At 37.9% G+C, this 18,757-nt stretch overlaps 1 protein-coding gene across 2 annotated transcripts in view; it reads left to right on the forward strand.

Moving 5' to 3' along the window:
* Snx7 (sorting nexin 7) overlaps positions 1-18,757 on the forward strand; it is an 81,788-nt gene that overhangs the window by 59,718 nt on the left and 3,313 nt on the right. The window contains exons 8-9 of one of the 2 annotated variants that reach the window (XM_040751970.1): positions 3,122-3,274; positions 14,578-14,720. In XM_040751970.1, the coding sequence (XP_040607904.1) occupies positions 3,122-3,274; positions 14,578-14,720 (296 nt within the window). The remainder of the gene's footprint in view (positions 1-3,121; positions 3,275-14,577; positions 14,721-18,757) is intronic. The other variant, XM_040751971.1, reaches the window with a different exon arrangement.

Below are 18,757 nucleotides of genomic sequence, written 5' to 3' on the forward strand. Positions count from 1 at the left end.
TCTTCTGAGAACAGCATCTAGTTGTGCTTTTGTGGAGCAGTAAAATGGCACAGTGCAGACCACTCTTTAAATTGGGTGTCATGACTTTTTGAATTAATATCCCCAGAATATGATTCACTGTGCAGACATTTTTCATTTTTCTTAATCCCACTGAAATGATGAACTTGTCAACAAGATGCAGCAAAAACACCCATCAAGAATTGGTCATAGTTAGTTGAAACAGACCTATCACCCTTCACATTAGGAAAGACAAAGTTAGAAACAGCACTAGTGATTCCAGCAAGTCCCAGATGTCGACAGAAGAATAAGTCATTGTCAGAGATTGAAGTACCCGAGGAAGAAAGGATGTCTGTGTCCATAGTAACAGCTAATACTGACGGTGTGATGTTCTTGGTCATGATGGTCAAGGACAACCATCTAGTAGGCAAACTGTCAGACAGTATGTAATTCCATGCTTGTGTATTTAAAAATAATTCCTATGAAATGAGTGCTATTATTTTTATGTTTGTTTTATTGATGGAGGTGGAGCTAAAGCTTCAACAAATAGCCTTATATTATCACATCCTCAACCTGAAATTGAACCCCAGTCCTGAGGCTGCATCGACAGACTAGTGACTTGTTCTCTGAGGTCAGAAGAGAACTGTTTTCTAGAACTGTAGCAGCCCTTGGATAGAGCTGAACCATCATCAACCTGACCTCATTTGAGGGACTTGAATGCAGCCGAGTTAAAGAGTGACAGAAGACAATTTTGCTGTAAGTTGGTTAGAGCAGTGGTAGAATTTAACCTTCACAGGAAGCAGGGGAAGATAAAATATCCGAGTGAAATGCTGTGCTTCCCAAAGCCAGTCTCTGGAGAGCATCCATGCCAGCCAACCCCTGCACATGTTATATTGTAGATGAGAAAGCTAAGCAGAAGAGAGGTTTATCACAGTTGGTGGGTGGACCCTGGACCCTACATATTTGTTTAATATCTGGACGGCTCTGCTGCTGAGAACTCAGAGGAGAAAGACTAACAGCCTCAAAGCTCCTTTTAGTGGGCATGGGTGCTGCATGAGTTTGGTCTTTTAACACCTTTACTTCAGGTTTAGCTGTTAGCACCCACCACCCATGATTATCAGCCATTCAGCTAACATTCGGGTAGACATGTTCATTACTACTTAGCTTAATAACCACTTATAAAAATTACAAAACTCATAAAGTGATTAGTGATGTCACTGAGATAGTTCTACCTATCAAAGCAAACATGAAAATAATACATCATGAACCTTCCCAGTAAAATAAACCTGCCATTGGGAATATAGATTGTATGTGTGCCCATATAGGTGATTGTGTGTGTGTGTGTGTGTGTGTGTGTGTGTGTGTGTGTGTGTGTGGTGCATGTATATAAAACCTGTTCTTGGAAATATAAAGTATAAAATTACAAACAAGGAAGTAAAATTTAATATTATAGGAAAAGTTAATTCAAGCATCAGTAAAAATATATTTTATTGACTTTAAGATATTTCCATATTGTAATTTCTTTGGAAATAAGAAGTGCTTCTTAAATGATGGCCCTTTATAAATCCAACCAATCACAAGTGATGCCTGAGTATAGTGTAAAACACTAAGAAGGTGGTATCATTAACATGAGAGAGAGAATCATTTCTGCTCACATCTCCCGACTGTCCTCTGGTTCTGTAAGCTCCCGAGCCTTTTCACGGAATGTGTTATGATGGGATCTTTTTGCTGCTTCTCTCTGTCCTCTCAAAGTTTAGTCCACCCTAGTTCTTGTTTGAGTCTACCAGCCATGTATCCATCTCCAGGTCCATGTCTCACCCAGGCCTCTGCTCAGACAGCTTTGACTGAGCAGACCCCATGTTTCACTCTCAAATATCACATCTCAGTTCTAATGGTATTTCCTTACTTAGGTTTCCTTTGGCCACCTTGTCTAAAATTTCAGTGGCCTAAAATTTTCTCTCTAGTGTGAGGCTTCATTTTCCCCTTTAACTTTTATACTAGTTGATGGTTCATATTTTATTTATTTTGCTTATAGTTTGTCTCTCCCCAGGAGAGAAGAAACTCTAGAAAAAGCAAAGATCTTGTCTAATGTCTTCACTGCTGAGTTTTCCAGTCCCAGTGACATCTCTGGAACAGGCAGGACACTTAATACATTATTCTGAGTTTATTAGCAAGCACATGCATATGTGAAATATGTCTCAATGTGCCAAATCTAAAGGCTAAACCAATGACATTATGCTCCAAGTTTGGTGGGGACGAGAGAGAGAGAAAAAAAAAAGGGAATCTTGATTGGGAAGATCTGTCCATAAGACCTGTAGGATGTTAGTGATTGATGGGGGAGGGCCCAACCCATTATGGGAGGTGCTATTCCTGGACTGATGGCCCTGGTTTCTATGAGAAAGCAGACTGAGCAAGCCATGAGGAGCAAGCCAGTAAGCAGCACCCCTCCATGACCTCTGCACAGCTCCTGCCTCCAGATTCCTGCCCTGCTTGAGTTCCTCACCTGACTTCCTTCAGTGATGAACTACAGTATAGAAGTGTAAGCCCAATAAACCCTTTCCTCCCCCAACTTGCTTTTTGATCACAGTGTTTCATCACAGCAAACAGTAACCCCAAACTAAGATATCAGTTTACCTACGTAAAACTGTGGAAATCAATTCCCTAAGTTTGCATATTTGAAAACATAATCTCTGTGGCTATGCGTGTAGTTCATTTATATTCTGGCTAAAAAGAATTAGAGAATGGGAACCAGAACTGAAAAGCTGAAGTGAAGGAATTCCCATTTCTTTTACCATAAATGTATATTGTCACCACTAATAATAGGGATCATGGGAGTATTAGTGTAATTCTTTTGTAGATGTGTGCTATTCAGTTGTCTTTGCTGTGGGAATAGTGAAACGGAAGCACAGGGTTTGGATTCATATCCAAACTGAAGTGCTCATGTGGCATCTCCTGAATTCAGTGCACTTTCCACGTTTAACAGTTGTGCATGGTCAGATCTGATGACCTCCTCATCCAAATCAGGAGCTCTCTTAATATAATGGCCATTCTACATGGACCCAGTGAATTCTCCGCATGGTGAGACCACGCATGTTGACTTACCTTTTCCTGTGACGTTCTTCAGCTTACAGAGGAAATCGGAAAACTTGAGGATAAAGTGGAATGTGCTAACAATGCGTTGAAAGCAGACTGGGAACGGTGGAAGCAGAACATGCAAAATGATCTCAAGTCAGCATTTACAGACACAGCCGAGGAGAATATCCGATACTACGAACAGGTAAGCTCTTCCTGGATAAGTGGTAGGCTCTTGACTGTCCATATGCTCTGTTGAAAGAGTCAAGGGAAAGGCCAGTTGTCACAGTCCCAACCTTGGTCACTCCAACCTGGTTTGTTCCCCTGCCCATTGATTATTCTGGAAGGATTTGCATTCCTCAAGAGGGTGGAATAGTCCTGATCGTTTATTTTCCTCTTTTCTGTGTCTGTCTCAAAGAATTTACAAAGGAAGAAAGAGAACAATGTTTGAAGGAGTACAAAGTAATTCCAGGCTATCCCTAACCCCTGTGATTCTGTTGTCCCGTAGGTAAAAAAGCAACATGGGAAAGTAACAAGTATGGGGGGAATGCGTAATGCTTAGTTAGCACTTTCCTTTTTGGTAATTATTTTCAATTTTGCAACTAACTCTTCTGCAAAGAAGTTACTTTCTCAAATGAATTTCATAATGTTATCACTTTTCCACCCAACATAGTCTAAACATACTGGAATGTTATTTGAAATTCAGGACTCTGACATTACCAGTAACAAAAGTAGCAAATTGATAGATTAAGGAGTTCATGCTGTATACATATAACATTTATCATTTTAAAAGCGCCTTAAATTCAAAAGTTATCTGTTTTGAAAGGTAAACTACTATGGACATTTTCATAAAATGAGAATGAAATGAGCATTTACTATCAAGCAAACTTTATGAAGAGTGAGTATAGCACACCATCTCCCTCCTCATTGTTTATTTGTCATACATACCCTTTAAGCAATTCAAATATCTGAAAGTGTCTGGAAACCTATGTTTGAATGATCTAAAATATTTCTCCTTAAAAAGTCCTTTGATCCACATAAAGTGTCAGTATCACAGCTGTTTTGCTCTGCAGTGTTTATTACTTCCTCTCTGTGCTTCAACCTGGGCCAGTTGACATTATGGACTCTTAGTGGCGATCTGCTGAGATATGCATTTGAGCATGCCTTGGGGAGTTGGACAGGTGCTCAGCAGTTAGGAGCATGGCCTTTTCTTCCAAAGAATGTGAGTTCGGTCCCCACTACCCATGTCAGGCCATTCACAGCTGCCTGTGGCTTCATCTCCAGGAAATCCAATGCACACACACACACACACACACAGAATTAAAAATAGAAATGAATCTATTTTAAAGAAATAAAATGCCTTGAACATGAGAATATGTAATAAACATGATTACTATTGTAAAGCATAAATACATTAAGATATTAAATCTAACAAGTACAACTAATTTTTTAAAGGTAAATTCTACTGATTTTTCTAAGTTTGGGCTTTTTTGTTTGGTTGGGTTTTCTTTTGTTTCCTTTTTCTATTTTGAGACAGGGTCTCAGTATTTAGAGTTACTTGGGAGAATTCTTGGTTTTTGTTAGTGTAACTTAAAAGACCCTGCTCCAGATTTTTGTTGTTGTTTCCTCAGTGGCAACTTTTAATAATGTATCTGGAAGGTCAGTCCACCAATATGGGATAAGGAATGTACACCCTGAAATAATCAAAAGTCTCAATTAGTAGAAAAGCTGTGAAGGCGTAAAGATCGGCAGTGTGTTGTCATCTGTTAAGACTGTCTCAGATGTATGGAGAAATGAAGTATTTCATGATCTTTTCATCTCTTTAATTTGATCACATTCTCCCTGAAATACCTCTTTTTTTTTTTTGTAGCTTTCATGTAGATAAACCCCCACAGGGTCTATTCCTATTGCAAATGTAAAATGGAGTTCGTACATCTGCCTTTAGATTTACTTGTATGAAGGGAAATGATCACAGCTTGTATAACTTCAAATTTAAATATCAAAACGACAGAGGGAAATGAGATTACACATACAGGGAGTGGGTCTGAGTCAGACTCTAGTGACTGCCATTCTGAAATGTTATACTTACATTCACAGACTTGTGGGACACATTTGACTCTGGCTAAATAGTGGATACATACAGCACTACTCCATTGTTTTCTACGTGAAACCACACCCAGCTTGGATAGTATACGCATGTATCCATTTGCTCTGGGGCTCTGCTCTGCACAGTGTGTCTGCCGGCATCGTCACTGCTCTGAGAACATTGTGAAGTGGGTTTACATGAACTGAGATGACAGGGACATCACTAGGAGATGAAATACTATGGGAATGCCATCATGTGGGCACTCTGTCCTTGACTGAAACAATGTGGAACAGGACATGATTTTGTAACAGTATCCAAAGGAACTCTTGCTAATGCGGTAATGTGACAGGGATGTTGAAACAGTACAGTGTGGCATGGGGAATAAAGGGAGTGGGTGTTTTTCACTCTTCCTTTCTAGCTAAAATAAGAGCTGAGTTTTTTTGTTTGTTTGTTTTTTGGTTGCTCTCAATGCTTATTATAGAGAAGAGAAAGCTCAGAGGACATTGAGCGAGAACAGTGGATTCAAGGAGGGCTTTCTTATGAAAGTTTTCTTTTAGTATGATTGAGTTTACTGAGCCATCCTACCTCCTCTCACACGTGAGCTTTGGGTACCTCATTAGACTTTGTGGCAGTGCAGTTAGTTTCAAGGTAGCTTTGTGATGGGCCTGGGTTTGGGCAAAACTGGACAAGAAAACAATGCCCTTTGAGTGGGAAAGTAGGCTAGTGACATCACCGTTACTAAGGAGTTTATAGGCAGCCCTGGTTTCCTTTGCAGTTAGTTCTGTTGAAGGCCCTTTTGTCATTATAATGGCTTTGCTTTCTTTGTCTCTAATATATCAACAGCAACCTGACAGTAAAAAAAAATAGGAATAGGGGAATTCACCAGAGGTACCTGGAAGTTGTGAGGAGTGGAGTTAGTAAGGGATCTAAATTCCAGAACATCTATAGCTCACACCACTCTTTGTATATGCCCAGGTTTCCCACAGCTGAGGGACTGTTATGGTCAGCCCTGCTCTAAGTGTCACATGAAGCATCTCCTTTGGCTTTCTCTTTAACTCCACCTCTATACCATCCCTCCCAAGCTTCCAACAATGGAAACTTTTAATGGTGATTTCTGTCAAGTTTAACAGGTGATAATTAAGTGATAATGAACAAATAAACTTTATTCCTTTGCAAATTTATTTTGGTATCACTAGTAGGTATATAAAAATTGTTGTTTTATAGCTTATTGTTCTAGTAAAAGAAAAAAGAAAAATACGTACTTATGGAAAACAAACACATAGAAATTAAATAATTGTCCTGATTAACAAAAAAGAAGACTCATAATCCTATTTCCTACTGAAAAGTAGATTTGAATATAATTATAGAAAAATAATGGCTAGCACAAGATTATTATACTAGTTAAAAATGTTTGCTTGGTCCTTTCTGGTAATTCTCACATGAAATACATTATTTATTTTAGGCTTTGGTAATTAAAATGAATATTTGTGTTATTTTGTATTTTTAGTTGTTTTACATAATTTTTAATGTACTCATAATTGTCGTGCAACATATTTATAAATCATCATGGGATTAGATAATTCCTTTTACTTAGAATTAGAATATCTTTTTTCTATCAAAATAATACTATTGGCTAGTTATGCTTGCTATGTGTGTGACAGGACAGTCAAGGAAAAGCTATTTGTGAATAGGGACTGAGAGAGCCCGGATGCCAGCATGGACTTGGATATGCTGATACTTGCCACAGATATATGTTAGTGATGAGTCATATGTCCATTTTGCTAGGGGCAAGGGAACCTGTTTCACAATTTCCTGAAGAATTCTGTCTTTTATCTGATAGTCAGAAATTCTTCTGTAGTATCATGATGAGCCTAAACTTAATATTGGACCAAGTCGGTGGGCCTGCCCTTTTGGGAAGAAATGGTGTACCATTTGGACCTGACACCATAAACCTGCAGTCTGAACTATCTGCAAGGCTGGGACAGAAATACTTAAGCACTTGTTTAATAATAATAATAATAGTAATAGTAGTAATAATAATAAAAATAATAATAATAATAATCTCTTAAGTAATTATGAATATTAGCTGTTGAAATTTGGGTTTTATGAATTTTAAATAACCAGAGCACTGGTGACTACATTTCAAATGCAGGCAGGAAACCTGAGGCAGAGCAGTAGGGTATGTGAACAATTTTAAAAGTATGTACAATGGAACTGAAAATGCACAAAGAAAATGCTTTAAGGAAACCCATTATTTTATATACTAACTTTAAAATAAATAAAAAGAAATGACTCCAGTATTATCAGTTATTAGTAGCTCACCTTACAATCACTATATTATTACATCTTATTTTAGAATGTCATTTTTCCTCATGTAAAAGGATTTATTAAGATTCTGTTATTGCCCAGTGTGGTGGCAAGCACCTTTAAATCTGAAGTAGGTGGTTTCCTGAGAGAAGAAAGGGAATCAGCCAGAGCAGGGCAGGGGACATATGATGGTGGAGAGGGGACAGAATAGAACAAAGTAGAATGACACACATGTGCAAAAATGTTATAATGAAACCCAGTACTTTGTAACTCACTTACAAATTTTTAAAAAAGATGCTATTATCAAAACCATGTGGTAAGCACTGTGGTAGATCCAATTTTAAGCTCAAATCTTGTTCATACAGTTAAAATTTATTATGCAAGAATAATATACATATTCACTAGATAAATACAGCTTTACAGTTGGGTTTTTGAGACAGCGTCTTGCGATGTAGCACACGATGGCTTAGAACTCACTCCGTAGCCCAAACTGTCCTCAGAATTATGGCAATCCTCCTGCTTCAACACTCTGAGTGATAGCATCACAGGCAGGCACCACTACAGCTTGTGCTAATATTTTCAATAGGAATTTATTTAAATTTGTTCTGTTTAGTTTTTCTATTCAGTTCAGTAATGGGTAGACCTAAAGAAGGATTCTGGTCTCAGTAGGCACCACAAATATTTGGGGCACATGGATATCTAGGAAGTAGGAAAGCATTTAAGGTGAAATGCATTTTCTGGGAGGAAAATGAACATAGGAAAAAGATGTCTTCACAAGGGCACATCTGTATCCAAATGAGTACTACTCCTGATGTTTGCCCATTATCCAAATCCAGTTGTTTGTGAAGCATTTAAAAATTACACAAATTTTTTAAATTAGATTTTATAGCAGGCCTACAAATTAAGTAATGGACAGATAGGCTCCAAGAATCCTGAGTGTCCTTTTCCATTTTCATTTCTGGAATGCATCCCTTCTTACATTTGGAAAATGGGAAACACCAAAGGGTTGCTTTTAACAAAAGTGTTACACTATAGACTGGACACATTTTTCTGATGTGGGAAAAAAATGTTGAAAAACACCCTGGTCCAAGTTAGGATGGCTCCCAAGAATTCTGATTATATGAGGTAAAAATGTCTCAATTATATTTTATAAAATGATACCTAAGAAAGAATCTGATCTAGATTTCTGTCAAGTTTCTTTCTCTTGGAAGCTGAAAAATCAAAAAAATTATCTTAATGAAAGGAGCAAGATGTACAGTCTCACAACATTTAGTTCTAACTGTTTACTGCCATTAACCTAAGGATAAAGTGCTTTTAAATCCAGAAGGAGAAAACCAAGGAGGAAAACTCTAGCCATTTCAATATTCCCTAGTAAAGTGACTCGAAAAATTACAGAAAAGTTAGTTACATTTTCAAAGTCAAAGACTTTAAAAGAGACTGTGACTTAAGAGAGTGGGCAGTTCTGAAATGCGAAGTGTGGATCATAGAAAGAATCAGATGTGATTGCACGGTGAACTGTGGACCATGAAAAGGAAGATGAAAACAGAATACATTTAAGAACGAGTCCAGAAAAGAGTGGCAAGTACCAGGGGTCACAATTTCAAGAGACAGTGAGGTTTGATGAGGGGGAGTTGAGAAATTTCCAAATAGTACCGGAGTTAAGTATGTGAAGCTTCTTTGGATTACAGAAAATGGAGATTTAATACATTAATAAAACTATTACAAGAAATATCTGATGGAGACTCACAGAAAGAGAATACGGCCGATTGGCTTCGGTTCTGCTTCTGTGATTTCCACCAAGGAGGAGGAAAACAGAAATAGAATAGATTTACCCATCAAAAACCAAAACAAAACTAAAGCAAAAAATGTTATATTTGAAGAGATTAAATAAAAACTATCCATTGCACAGGAGGAGAAGGCTGGGTGTATTATTTTCTTCCTATTATAAAAGTATTACCAGCTGGAGAACAGAGTCACAGCCTCAAGGGAAGCTCTTAGTTCCGAACTGACTGGTGGGGGAAGAACAGTGGGTCTTCCCCATCCACTCCTTGTTTCCTTCCTAGGTGACTCTGAATGTTAACTCCAGAAACTTGAAACCACTTCCACCTGTTTCCAGTTAACATCCTCTGCCGTTTGGATGAGTATCATACACGGTCACCCAGTACTGCTCAATTCTCTCTATGAATCACCTTGGAAAGGCAAGGGTCAACAACGCAGAAACTTTACTCATGTAGAAGTTTTCCTGTGATTTTGACCACAAGAATGCAGGCAGTGTTTGCATTTCTTCTTATAATCTTGGTACAGAGATTTTTGTGGATGGCCTCTTATTGGATCGTTAAGTATCTTTATATATTGGCTCTCTCTAAGGTTGAACTTGAGTCAAGAGGCACCTTCCTTAGAGTCCACCTGTTATTACTGTAAAAACGAAGTTGAGCTATAGGGAATGTAGGAAGTCATAAGTTAGTGAAATCCTGAGTGAATGTGTACTGCAGACATGGGCTTGTCCCTGCCAAGGACACCAAGGCCTCATCCACATGGGCGGGTCAAGGTCTTCCATTGGTGAGGCTCACAGGCATGGCGAAGCTTTCCTGGTGATGGAGCAGGGGAAGGGAGCACACACTGAGTTCAAACAAGTGGCCAGTGTGTACAAAAACTAGCAACTGTTGCTTCCTCCCCAAGTGTTTCCAATCTCTGCTGCCCACAGAGATCTCCTACTGAGACTAATTAACCATTTCCCATTTGCTGTATACAATGAACATGCAAAGGTCCCTAGTTGCTATGGTAGTAGATGCCACTCCATTAGAGTGCACACACCCCACCTGATGCCAGCTGTTCTATATGTCTGTGTGTTTTTATTCCCTCGTGGCCCTTAGTCAGGGTTCTAAGACCAAGCTGCAGAGTTGCAGCATAGCTGAGCTAGAAGAGTCTAGAATGGTCTAGAACTGGGAACTTGGACTCCATATTAGAGTGTTCTTTGTTTGTTTGTTTGGTTAGTTTTTTTTTTAATTTGTTTTGTGTTTTTTATACTTTTTTGTTTGCTTGCTTGTTTTCCTAGCATAACTCCTAACAGTTACCCTTGGGCCCATGAAGACAAATTTCTTAATGTATCAAAAACAGTTCCCCAAGAAAATAGCTCTCAGTAGATTGTCTCAGAACTTCATTATCCACATGGAATTGAATAGTGCTCGTGTGTGTGTGTGTGTGTGTGTGTGTGTGTGTGTGTGTGTGTGTGTGTGTTTTCATGTCTAATTGGCAAGGGTGGGAGGGTACTGCAAATCCAGCTTACCTTCTTAGGAGGCTCAGAACCTTAAAAATTTACTAAACCTAGACATTTTTATACCAGTTAAAATATTTTAATCTATTGTGTCCCTGTACCCTCATTATTTTTCCCTAAATCACTAGAAGCCAAAACATCTGTATTAGGAAATACAGATGCAGTCTAGCGATTTTGTATGGACCATCCAATTCTTAGGTGGGGTCATCTTCATCAAATCTGAAACAGCTCCTTTTTACCATTCCAGTGCCATGTGATGAGCATCTACTGGATATCTAGGAGCTCCTCCTATTTCTTTTAGGAAGATCAATGTTACTCATAGTTTAACAATTAAGTTTGTCTTCTCTGCCATCATTTATACTATCTGCATCATAGAAAATTATTTTCCTGGTGAGCAATAAGTTCTTATTTCAAATAAAAGCAGGAGGTATACAGTAACAATGAATAAAGCATGAGAATAGGAAATGCAATGATGTTTTATGACCTTGGGATGTTAAAATTTTGTTATTACTATGTAAGAAGAGGCTATACAATTGACTATAGTTCCCAATTTTCAGTGGATGATTTATTTTTACTTTTAATTACTTTGGGATGCTCACTAGAGGCAATTGCAATGGTATGCTCTCCATTCACCATAAGGAATATGATAGAAGGATATCCTGGAACAAAGTTTCCTTAGATACCAGGAAACTACTTATCAAATGGGAAAATGGTAACTAGAAATTTTGGCTAAACAAAGAAGCAAGAACTGTAAACTGAACTGAAATCTTCATTTAATAGTATAGGATAGCCAGGTGTGGTAGCAAGGGATATAATTGCAGTACTTTGGGAGGCTGAAGTAGAAAAATGGTCATGAATTTGAGGCCAGCCTGTGCTACATAGCAAGTTCCAGGCCAGGTTGAGTTGTAAAGTGAAATTCTGTCTAAAACTGAACAAAAAAAAATAAGCGATGTTAGTATATCCAAATTAGATATTCAAAATTTATAACCAGTCACCGTTCTTCATAACTATGCCATTTTTAGTATGTCTCATATAATTAGTGAATATTTTTGTTATTTTTGAGGTTTCTGCTATGTCAAAACTTCTAGTGAAATAGTCTCATCACTACTTTGTGGCCCATAATATAAATATTTCTCAGTTATCCATGATAATGAAAACGAGTTCATGTGCACAATGGAGGGAAAGCATGGGCATCTGCCTCTTCCCATACTTTAAACTAGGGATGGATGTTTTCTGAAGCTAAATTATTTCGAGATTTAATGGAAGATGTTAGAAAGGGATAGATGCTTTAAAACATACAGAGGATATATACAAAGACATAACATTTTAAAGAAGGGAGTTATCATGTCCTTAGCTGATTTTAAAATCCTAATCCTGCTCTGGTGTTGTTCATTAGCTCATGTTAGTGGGAGGTAATAGTCTTCTCATATGCCTGTGTCTCCACTACACACACATGCACACACACATGAATACATTTATGTATGTAGGCATGCATACAAGCACCATAACTTTTAGGAGAATGAAGGAACGCATAGGAAATGCTTTGAAATAAGGTACCAAAATATCATAGTTTGTGTATTGATCAACTGTGTAATGAAAGAAAGATAGATGTGTTCATTGTGATTTTCTGTTTGGTCAACAGATGGTTAAACAAAAATAAGATTTAAAAAGTAAGTTTGAAATGCCCATATTTAAACTCATGAGCCCCATCAATTTTCTAGTTATATCAAAAGCAATAATAGAATGTATGAATGGAAAGGAGTATGAATGCAAATTCAGGCCCTTGGATTAGTTTATCCCACAAAGATTATTAACATATTAGACCTCTCCCCACCACAGAAATCCATGTGTAAAAGTCAGAGAAATGGAATAAATGATACCTGATGTACCATCTGTCTTTATCCGATTTCAAGTTAGATATCCACAGACTACTATGGAATAATAAATAAGTGGGCCACAAGATGGCGTCTGTAGCTAATGAGTCTGTTTTACTTTAACCCTTGCAGTGGTTAAGCTGAACACACAGCTTACATTGTATTAGTAAAAATGTAGTATGCACATCCTGTTATTTTAAAGTTACCGATAACTTCTAAAATTAAAACTTGTCAGATAACTCCTAGAATCTGGAATCAGACTTCTACAGATATGAGGGTCTGGTCCCGTCTCCTTATCTTGTCTTCCTTTTTTTCTTTTTTTGGGCAGTAGTGAGGACTGAACCCAGAGGCTTTCATACACTATGTAAGTGTTCTACCACTGAGCAAGATGTTCAGAATATTTGCAATTTTTTTGGAGCAGAGACTGACTGGCTTGCCCTTGAACTCAGTCTGTAGCCCATACTTAATGTCAAGTTAAAATCCCTCTGTCTCTGACTTCCAATTAGCTAATTTTACAGTCTTGTATCATCAGACCTGATTAGCCTATCTCCTAAACTACTAATTTTACTTGATCCTGAAACTGCAGTATAAAAAAACAGGCTTTGAAGCTGTGAAATGAATTAATGAAAAGCACCAGACTGGGTGTCCAGCAGCTAGGAAGTACTTAGTGCATGTCGGCTAAGAGTAGTAGCAGCAGCTACAATGAAGATTGAAAAGATTCCTCGTGTGCCTGTAGATCTTACTTTTGGAAACTGTACAATGATAATTATCTTGCTAATACTAAATACTTGAGGGAATGTTTAAATTTTTATGATCACCATATTTCATAATGGCTCTAGGCAAGCAGAAGCAGACAGAATTGTAAATCATATGTAATTTCATTTGCCAACGTCTTGGCAGCCACAGTTAGCCTCTGGAACCTTCCATTTTAGAGGAAATCCGTTTATTTTATATGTAGATGAATAAGCCGAACAAAGCAGAGAATTCACAGTAGACCTCCTCACATCCCCCAAGGTGACACAGTGTCAATATGAGCTCCTAACTGTGTCACTTCCAGTGAAAAGCTGTTGTGTCTATGGGAACATTGCTGTCGTCACTGAGTGTTTAGAAACCTGGATCACATCTGTTTGTGGGACTACTATGCACTTGGGAACTAAGGAGACATTTGTCTGTACTGGTGGCCAAATGTCATCACCATCTCTGCTGAGGCAGCAAGAGATTTCCTTTCAAACCTCAGAGTGACTTTTGGAGTTGAAGCTTAGTTTTCCTAGCATCTCACATTCATGTATTTGAAAAGCCTTGGAGTGAATACGTAGAAACGGAATATGTTTTCTATGGTGTGTGTCCTTTGGCCAGCTGCTATCTCCAAGTGTTCTCTGCTCTCACAAAGCTGTTTGCCATTTATCTAAAGGACAGAGTCACCTGGGGAGAATGTTTGCTGGATTTTCAGTTACTGAAGATTTAGCGTGAACCTTCTTGTCGGCCCTGCTCCCCATCCTGGCTAACACACACCCACTACCATGGGTGGGTGTTCCATGGGTGGAACATTGACTGTGCTCTTATGAGGAGAAACAGAACAGTGTCTGTGAATCAGATTTTTTGAGGGGGGTTATGTTTTTGTTTTGTTTTGTTAGTTTTTTGAGACAGGATTTCTCTGTATAACTGATTTTAGCTCTGTAGACTAGGTTCACAGAGGTCTGCCTACCTCTGCCTTTGAGAGCTGGGATTAAAGGCATGCACCACCACTGCCTGGCTTGTATTGTTTTTAAAAATATTTATTGTTGTGTATGTCTGAACCTGTGCATGCACCATGGCATGCCTGGGGAGGTTAGGGTACAACTTCTTGGAGCTGGTTCTCTCCTTCCACCTGTGGTTCTAGGGACCCAAGTCAGGTCACCTGGCTTGCATGGCAAGTGCCTTAATCCTTTGAGCATATAACCCCAAATTTATTCTCTTAATTAAAATAGGATTATCTGATTCCATCAGAAGACAATTACAATGTGGAAAATGGTGACAGTATTCAAATGAAAGTAGAACCCTGTGGTTGGAGTTCCCTTGGTTGCATAAGCTTGATTAGGCTGGCTGGGTTGATTCTACAGAGACTTAGATAGTGAGTATGCCTATTATTAATATAATTTTTAAATTTTTTGCCCTTACTCTGATTTATGCAAATACTAACTAGCTTCATTGACAATCATGATTTTCTGAAAGAAAAAGCAAATGCATACTTTCAATTCAAGGACAAATAGAAACACCTTATTTAAAAAGCTAATTTAAAAGCAAGTATCACTGGATTTTGGGATTTTCGTGACTTTATCTTTCATATTTTCAACTGTCACAATGCTTAGAACAGTAGATGCTCGATTTCCTAAACTGAGAAGCCGTGTGGTGGTGTGAACTGTCTATTTCTTGAGAGCTTCCTTAGGTTCTCTAGTTTGAAGCAAAGCAAGAAAGAATAACAAGAAATGAAGCATGCTAAACATTAACTTTTCTAGTTTTTTATTGCATTTATTTATTTGTTTGTTGAGTGCTTGGCTGTGTGCATTTGTGTGGGCACACATGCCATAACATGCATGTGGGGTTAGTGGACAACTTGTGAGAGTTGGTTATTTTCTCCTACCATGTGGTTCTAGGGCAGCAGTCCTCAACCTGTGGTTTATGACCCCTTTGTAAATCCTCTGTCTCCAAATATACTTACCTTATGTTTCATAAAAATAACTAAATTACAGTTGTAAAGTAATGATAAAAGCAATTTTGTGGGTTTTTTTCCTGAGACAGGGTTTCCTCTGTATTGCTTTGGAGCCTGTGCTGGAACTCACTGTATAGAGCAGGCTAGTCTCGAACTCACAGACACCCAGAGATCCACCTGCTGCTGCCTCTCAAGTTCTGGGATTAAAGGTGTGTGCCACCAATGCCAGGCTCAAGGAACTGTATTAAAATGTCACAGCATTAGGAAGATCGGGAAACAATGATTTAGGTAATGAACTCACGTTGGCAGGGTCAGCAGCAAGCACCTTTACCAACTGAACCATCTTGCCCCCTTTTATTGCTTTTAAAGGGAGATATGTAAATTGACATGATATATGAGCCAGTTGTCAGATACTCAAGTGAATATTACCCCCAGATGAATGGGGAGGAGCAGTTGCTCAATACATTAATTTATAATAAAACATCTTAAACTAAGATTACAAAAGAGGGCCAGCAACAAGGCTCAGCACATGAAAGCACTTGTCATCAAGCCAGAACACATATGATATAAAGGGAGAACCAGTTTACACAAGTTGTCCTCTGCCCTCCACACATATGCTTTGGCATGTACGTCACACTCTATCACACAAAATTAAATAGATCAATTAATAAGGTTAAGAATAACAATTTAAAAGAATTTTAAAGTACCTGAAGAGACTGAGTGGCATCATGAATTACATAGTTTAAGGTCAAATACTTAACTTTGCAGACCCAAAATGTTCATTGAACACAAACCTGAGTAGAATTGAGGCCAGAGGACATGAGGACAAAACTTTGCACTTAGAAATTCCACAGCAACAGAGAGCAGGAAACCATTTCATAAGAAGGAACGCACAGCTTTTATGTCCATCAACATGTTAGCATTGGTTTTTCAATGCATTCCTTCTGTGTAGACCTCTGTGTTCACTGAGCATGAGCTGAATGCCTGGTGTATTTAGACTCCATCATATTCAAAAGTAGTGTGTACTACTGTAAGTAAAGCATTGTTGAGAAATGTATAGAGAATCGGTTTCTATATACACAGATTGCATACATAATCTTTTTTTAAAATTTGACCACCCTGATTCTCCCTATTTTCTTGCCCCTCTCCTCCCAAAGTTATCCTTTTTCACTGTGTAAACGGGAGACATCTTGTCATGTTTGCCAGTGACATATTAAATGTACACCCGTGGTGACATAGAGATCTGTCATTCTATGTGTGTTGATAAGTAAACATTAGCTATGGTCCCCAGGATATGCACAATGCTTTAACTGTGCCAAAGTTATTCGAGCTTCAGCTTCCTCACTTGTATAATAGCGTTTATGATAGTAATTGGGTGCTCAAAATATACGACATATAAAAGAACCATTGTGATGTCTATTGTGTATTCATAGCAATGTATCCAATGTTGGTTGTATACATATTTCTGTAGTTGTTCTGTGATTTCCAGCAATCAAAATGCATGAAATCTTAACTCTGCTTCCAGTTGGAGAATGGCAAGGGAGTTAGTCAGTAACATCTCTTTACCTTGTTTCAATAGCGTTAGTACTTTATAAATGAGTGTTGGTTCACCATACTAACTGGCTTGGATGGCAGATAGCATCACAGCCTTTAGTAAACTGGATTCGTTAAAGTACATGATAACAGTGAAAGAAGACAGTTTGTTTGAGGACCAATGTCCTTCTTGGTTCCATTCAGGGTCTTTATTTGACATGAATTCTGAACAAAGAAAGCTGCTTGGAATTTCATCTTGATTTTTACCTGGGGGATGGTCAGTGTATTTAAGTGTAGTTTGGCTGAGTTTTCAAAAAGATACTCTAGTTATCTGAAAGTAGTAACTGTCGTGGATGGTCCTGCAGAGTTAATAACTGCTGTTTATGAGTGACCTCTCAGAGGAGGCACAAGAACTCAACTAAAAGGTTTGCAGGGAAAATGGCTCTCCCAGTCTGTGTGTTAGATTGTGGGTCAGTTTTCTCATTGTGTTCTTTTGACATTTTTATACTTACATTTGGTGAAGGAGATCTGGAACTGACTTTAAATTGGGAAGAAAAACATGTTATTAAATAAACAATTCCTATTGCATATATGCATAGCAGGTAAACTATAGGGTTTTGTTTTACAGATTTTCTTTCTCAATATATAGAATTTCTTATCAATTCTTGATTTGCTGAGAATGGTTGTCTTAGTCAGAAATAGCTGACTATGAAATTTGACAAAAGCTCTTTAGTATCTGTTGAGATGATTCTGTGTTTAATGTGGTCAGTGATGTTGAGAGCTAATCAAACCTTGTATTTCATGAATAAAATCTATTTGCATATTACATATAATTCTTTGAAGAGATTACTGAAAATTTTCTTTGCTATTTATAGAATTTTGCATCTATATTTCTGATTAAAATCAGTCTCTAGTTTTTGTCTACAATCTCTTTGGTTTGGGTTGGTCTAGAAAGCTCTCCTCTGTCTTCAGTTCTGTTTGTATTTGTATAGAATTGGTATGACTTCTTTAAGAGTTTTGTGGAATGCACAACTGAATTATTTTGCAGGGTGAACATTAACTCTCAGTTTAAATTCATTTGGGTTATCTTTTTCTATGGAAATTGCTTTTGGGATTCTTGCCTTTTGAATAATTGGCCATTGCTCCATATCATCTGAACATCAAGCACAAAGACATAAAGCTTGTGGTTTTGTCTCTTTAAAGTCAGAGGGACCTGAGCTAATGCTGCCCTTTCATTCTTCACTCCTGATAAATCTTCTCGTCTGTCCTTTGTCATCGTTGCAGTGTGAGGGATCAATCCTAGGACTGTGTGCATGCTAGACAAGTGCTGTACCACTAAACCCTATGACCCTGTATCATCTTCCTTTTATGACCAGTAAGGTCCTTTAGCAGTATCACTAATCCTCTTAAAGATTCAAACATTTACTGCCATTGGTTTTTCTCTATTTTTTTATTATTGTCTTTTGTTGATTCCTACTCTGGTTCACCCACACAAATATCTACATGCATGTACATGCACGTCCTGCCGCTCACTTTGGCTTTAATGTTTGTTGTCAGCTGTTTTTCTCTTGCTCTTTTGGTTTTTAAATTAGAAATTAAATTCATTGATTGGAGACCTTTCCTCATCTCTAATGTAGGCAATTAGACTTTCACCATTTGCTTCCTTCGTGGTATTAGTGGTATGCAGAAGTTTTTGTTATAATGTGATTTCTTTTTCATTCAGTTAAAATACTTCATTATTTCACTTTTGGTTTCTTCTTGCCATCCAGAGGTATTTAAAATTCTCCTATTTAGATTGCAAATACTTAGAGGCTTTCATGGATGTTTCTCTTACTGGTATCTAACTTCATTCCACAGTACCCAGAGACTACAATCCATATGACTTGTATGTATAAATATTTTTTGAGACAGGTCTCATTCAGTAG

Source organism: Mesocricetus auratus, unplaced genomic scaffold (genome assembly GCF_017639785.1).
Source record: "Mesocricetus auratus isolate SY011 unplaced genomic scaffold, BCM_Maur_2.0 Super-Scaffold_100009, whole genome shotgun sequence".
NCBI classification, from domain to species: Eukaryota; Metazoa; Chordata; class Mammalia; order Rodentia; family Cricetidae; genus Mesocricetus; species Mesocricetus auratus.